The sequence below is a fragment of the Tamandua tetradactyla genome, chromosome 15 (genome assembly GCF_023851605.1).
Source record: "Tamandua tetradactyla isolate mTamTet1 chromosome 15, mTamTet1.pri, whole genome shotgun sequence".
NCBI lineage: Eukaryota > Metazoa > Chordata > Mammalia > Pilosa > Myrmecophagidae > Tamandua > Tamandua tetradactyla.
In genome coordinates, this window is record NC_135341.1 from 62,302,736 (window position 1) to 62,308,425 (window position 5,690).

Sequence of the window (5,690 nt, forward strand, 5' to 3'; positions counted from 1 at the left end):
CTCAAAATATCAATAGTGCAAGGTTAAGAAAGACTAACACAAATAAAAGGTATCTGGATATTAAGTGTTGATATATACGCATTTATATAAACACATAATTAAAAAAAATTTTTTAACTAATATATTTTGTTCATATCATTTTAAAAATCAATGTTTAATATACCTATGGTTAAGCTAACTAAGATATCCATTGTTGGTGGTTCTAAGTGTATTGTTTGTTTTCTTAAATAAAAAAAAATTAACAACAAAACCAATGTTTAATTATAAATGAGTTGTCCTACACACCAGCAATACAAAGTGTTGCATTAGTACCACCAAAACCAAAGGAATTGGTGAGTCCAATGCATCTTTTCTCAGATTTCCATTCCTGTGCCTTTAGTGGAACATAATTGAGATCAAATTCTGGTTCTGTACAATCCAGATTTAAAGTAGGTGGTAGTTTTCGATAATAACAAGCCAGAGCAGTAAAAGCTGCTTCAACTGCCCCTGAAGCTCCCAACAGATGTCCCGTGGCACCTTTAGTTGAAGAAACTGCAAGGGTATATGCATGGTCTTTGAAAAGATGTTTGATAGCTTTGTTTTCAGCAGCATCTCCCAAAGGTGTAGAAGTAGCATGTGCATTGACATAGGTTATCTCTTCATGTTGAACGCCTGCATCTTTTATAGCAGCAACCATACATCTAATAAAATAAGAAAAATTACTTAATTTATTAGAATTAAGTTTAATATTTTTGTAATTTTTATTAGAGAAGCTTGGGGTTCACAACACAGTCATATACAAAATGCAGAATTCCCAAACACATTCCCACCACCAACACATGCACTGGTGAGGAAAATTTGTTAGAACTGATGACAGCATTTTTTTTTTGTAATTGTTCTTTTACAGTAATTACGTTTGTTACAATTCATGAAAGATTACTAAAGTAATACTATTAACTATTGTCCAAAATTTACACAGTGTTTCTTCTTTTACCCCATATTCCCAGCCTATTATTATTATTACTTTCACGCATGTTTTTATTACTCATCTACCCATATACTGGATAAAGAGGGTGTCAGTCACAAGGTAAATCATATAGTTGAAAGCTATGTAGCTACACAATCTTTATGAAAGATTAAGGCTACTGGATTACAGTTCAACAATTTCAGGTATTTCCTTCTTCTGGTTATTCTAATATACTAGAAACTATAAAGAAATATCTGTATAATTATCAGTCAGTAGTCATAATCATTTGTTAAATCCTAACTTCTCAGTTACAACCCCTCCCTCTCATTTGCTCATTCTCTCAAATCTTCAGGGATATCTAAGCAATGACCATTCTAACTTCTTCATGCTGAAAAAGTGTGTTGACATTATGGGGTAGAGGAAGGAAACTGGTTGATGTTCTTGGAGAGACAGATATCTCTGGGTTTCAGGGCTTATCTGGCATAGCAGCCATCTGAAGGTTTCAAGTTTGTGAAAAAATAAAAGGTAAAACTTTCATGGTCTTAGATAAAGTCCAGGGTATTCTATAGGATTTTCAGGAATACTATTGTTTAGGACTTGGCATACTGTGGCAATCTGCAGTATCTGGCTGAAAGAATTAAGTTTAATTTTAATGGGGAAATCTTTATCTATGTAGGTTATGTGAAAGAAACATAGGTATCCGAGTACATTGGACAAAAAGAACACTTTGCTCTAGTAACAGAACCCCATGTTGGATTACCATGTGGGTTAGAATGCCTCTGCATGGGAGTAATGTCATACCCAACATTTTGGACTAATTCATCATCATAAAATAAACACACAACAATATAGGTTTTATAATCTCTAATCAGATATATTTCCATTTATTTGAACTGACTTTTATTCCAAGGGGAAAAAAAACCCATATTGACTCCACCCTAGAATGGGGTAGGATAGTGATTTAAAATGCGGAAAGAAATTTATAACTACATCTTAATTCTTTCTTTCACATTTAAATGTGAAACTTGCCATATTTCTCAATAATCTAAAAGCTTCTGCACTGCTATTTCAGTGTTTCAAATAGACCTTTCAAAATCTTTATTGCAGCTATAAGAACTCTAAATAAAGAAGTACAAAGCCAAGCCACCAAAAAAAAAAAAAAAATCCCAAACCAAAATTTTCTCTGGAAACCTCTGAAAATCCTACCGATGTTAACACCTGCTTTTTTAGTCCATAATCTCCACGCTGAATATATTTTGTAAGAGGGAGCTAGCGTGCTGAAAAGGTTCCCCTAAATATAATTATTTCTTCATTTCTTTGGTTGTTATTCTTGACATTTCTAGCACTGGTAACTACTTACTGAAACTCATAAGTGTAATTAAGAGGTTGGTAAACTGGGCCATACCTGTTTTTGTAAATACCTTCACCAGAACACAGTTAGGCCCATTCATTTACATACTATCTATAGCTGCTTTTTGCACTACAATATCAGAGCTGAATAGCTGTGGCAGAATCTCAGGAAACGGAAAATATTTAATATTTGTCCCTTTACATAAAAAGTTTCCCAACTCCTGGCTAATTTAACTGGTTAAAACATAATATGACCTAATAACATAACATAATCTGAGAGGGCTAGACTTTTAGCTAGCTAATATAGTATCAGGGATTTTTTTTTTTAACTCAATTCACTACTTATCTCTTTTACAACAATAGTAACTTGCTTCTCAAAGTCCTTAGGTCATTATCAGCAGCAGCAGCAGCAACATCACTGTGAAGCCTGTTAGAGACAGACACTCTCAGGTGCCACCCTAGCCTTACAGAGTCATAATCTGCATTTTGATAAGGTCCCTTGGTGAACTGTATGCACCTTAAACGTTGAGAAGAGCTGATTTAGAAAAAGAAAAGCTCTGTTGGAAAGGGGACAAGAACAAACACATCTAGAACAAAGGGGTAACTTTAATATCCAAGTCTGGTGAAGAGCCAAAGAGGAGGATTATGGCAAGGAGCACTGACAATTAAGAACAAATGGAGACAGGAAAATGGCAGAAACACACATGACCTTCTTTACAATTTTATTCGACCTGACTAAAACCCAGTTTTTGTAAGAATATTCAAATGCTATAAAATATTTCAAACATGTCAAAGCAAAGAATTAAAACACACTTTGTTGGGAAGTAACAGTTCACAGACTAAATAAGGGAAATAAAGAAGACTTAATAAGAAAAGTTGACATTTAATAAAAAGAATCTAAATTAAAACAAAATGTGATTTTTATATAGTAAATGAGCAAAGATTTTTAAGTATCCATCCTCAATACTTAGGACACGATGTTGAGAAATGCATGGGTATATTGCAGACGTATATTGCAGAAAAAGCATGTTGACATGAAGAGCCTTTAAAAACCTTCAAAATCTTTGATCTGTAATTCAACGTCTTGGAAAATATCCTAGATAATAATTAGAGATCAGGACCAAGATTCAAATCCATTCAATGTTTGTCATACACTTATTTATGCCAAAATGCAAAGAAATATAAATCCACAGTGACAGAGGAGTAATGATACACTTTTTAAAAAAACATTCCCCTGATGGGATATTATGGAATATTATCTTTTTATAGTATCTTTTATGCTATGGGAATTACTTGAAGTACAGTACGAAAAAGGTGGAAGACTACATAAAACAAAAACAAAACACGTTATTTAGTCTAAAGCATAAAAACAACAGATACTGTAGACCAGGAAGGCCAGATACTATAATTTGTCCTAATTTGGGACCCTAATAAATTGTCTTACTTGGAGAAATATTTTGAATGAAACAACCACACAATCTTTACCTCAAGGCACCTGCTCCTTCAGAATCCGGGGCGGTTATGTGACCAGCATCACCTGATAGTCCATAGCCCAGAATTTCTGCATATATCCGGGCCCCTCTTTTAAAAGCATGTTCATGTTCTTCCAGCACAAGCACAGCTGCACCTTCTCCCATTACAAAGCCATCTCTCTCTGGATGAAACGGTCTACAAGCCAACTTAGGATCTGAGTTCGTGCTCAGGGCCCGCGCTCTGGAAAATCCGGCAAGAGATAAAGGGCTAATGCAAGAATCTGTACCTCCAGCCACCATCACATCAGCATCACCATGGGCTATGAATCTAAAAGAGTCTCCTACTGCATGAGCTCCTGTGGTACAGGCTGTGGATACTGCATGATTGGGTCCCTTGAGTTTATATCGAATGCTGACCTGACCTGCTGCCATATTGACCAGAATCTTAGGGATAAAGAATGGATTGACTTTACTGTAGCCTTTTGTCTGAAACACCAGCGCAGTTTCAGAAATAACTTCAAGGGGAACCATTCCCATGCCAATTGCCACACCAGTAGCCACTTGATCAGCTTCTGACTGAGGACACCAGCCGGAATCTTTCAGGGCTAGCTCCGCAGCCCCAATGGCCATGATGGTGGGAGAAGACATGGACTTGATCTCTGATTTGGACACAAAGTTTTGTTCATTGAACTGACCTTCATTACAACCTCTTGGCACATAAGCAGCAACACTGCAAGGGACACTTTTATACTCTTCACCAACCAGTGAAACAATTCCACTTTCTCCACAGATAAGACGATCCCATACTAGTTGAGTTCCAACACCAAGAGGAGTCACTAAGCCAATACCTGTAATGACAACTCGCCTATGTGATGTGGATGTTGACACAGTTCCGAAAAATCTCCTTTTCCCTCTTTTTGGGCACTGACATAATCTTGAATATAGACGATGAGGGCTTGAAATTTTTAGGAAATTTTGCAAGCAGTATGACAACATAGTTGAAATTCAGATGATCAGATACACATTCCTGTAACAGACCACAATACACCCGGGAGGTACGGCTGTTTAAATAGTTTAAAAGCCTAAACAACATCATACAGGTTTTCTTTTAGATGCTTGGTGCGGGCTGCTAATTAGCACAGGGAATATATGCAATTTTCATTTACTTTGTCATCAAACGGTTTGGATTTAACTCCTTTTTCAGACTGTAAGAATTATCAGACATTCTCCAAAAAGTAAATTAATGATTCATTCACTTCATCAAAAGAGAATTATGCAATGAAAAATATAAAGGCAATCCCAGCTAGATACTGACTTCGGGAAGTAATACTTTTCCAGGTATTACTGAGGCCTTATTCTAAAAATCAAATCTCCTGTGGGTGGCACAGAAAACATTTCAGTGAGTATTCTTGGAGGTGGAACAAACGGACTTTACTGATCAACGACAGGCAGAGCTAACCAGCCTTTCCCACAGGCCTCCCAGGACCAAAAGCCCGAGACCGATCGTCGTAAAAGCTAAATTCAAAATTGACTCTGTGACTAGGGTTGAGACTGGGGTTAGGGGTGGGAGTGGCGGGTCTTTCCACTCCTCTAACCTTCTCCAATTGGGTCATCCGTTGGAAAGGAGAATTTAGAACTAGATTTCTCCAACAGAACGCGAAGGCCAGGGCCGGGAAGGAGGGGGCGTGGCCATTTCCTGCACAGCATCCCCAGCACCACCACAATGGAGGCGCCGTGAGAGAAAATGAAACCCATTCCGGGACCTCTAACTTCCCTACCACGAAATAACCCCGACCCGATTTAGAAGCTGAGGGGCGGTCGTAGGAAGACCGCGAACCGCGATACCTGCATGCACCAACACTCGCGCCGATCACGCAGCCGCCCTCCCCAGCGAGGACGCTCACGCGCACGCACGCACGCAC

At 37.8% G+C, this 5,690-nt stretch overlaps 1 protein-coding gene across 1 annotated transcript; it reads right to left on the reverse strand.

Moving 5' to 3' along the window:
• Positions 1-238: 238 nt before the first annotated feature.
• Positions 239-5,690, reverse strand: OXSM (3-oxoacyl-ACP synthase, mitochondrial). Its single transcript, XM_077129974.1, has 3 exons — positions 5,614-5,690; positions 3,782-4,795; positions 239-680 (listed from the first exon to the last, which is right to left on the reverse strand). Exons 2-3 carry the CDS (start codon positions 4,762-4,764, stop codon positions 278-280), a joined length of 1,386 nt encoding a protein of 461 aa, XP_076986089.1. The 5' UTR covers positions 4,765-4,795; positions 5,614-5,690; the 3' UTR covers positions 239-277.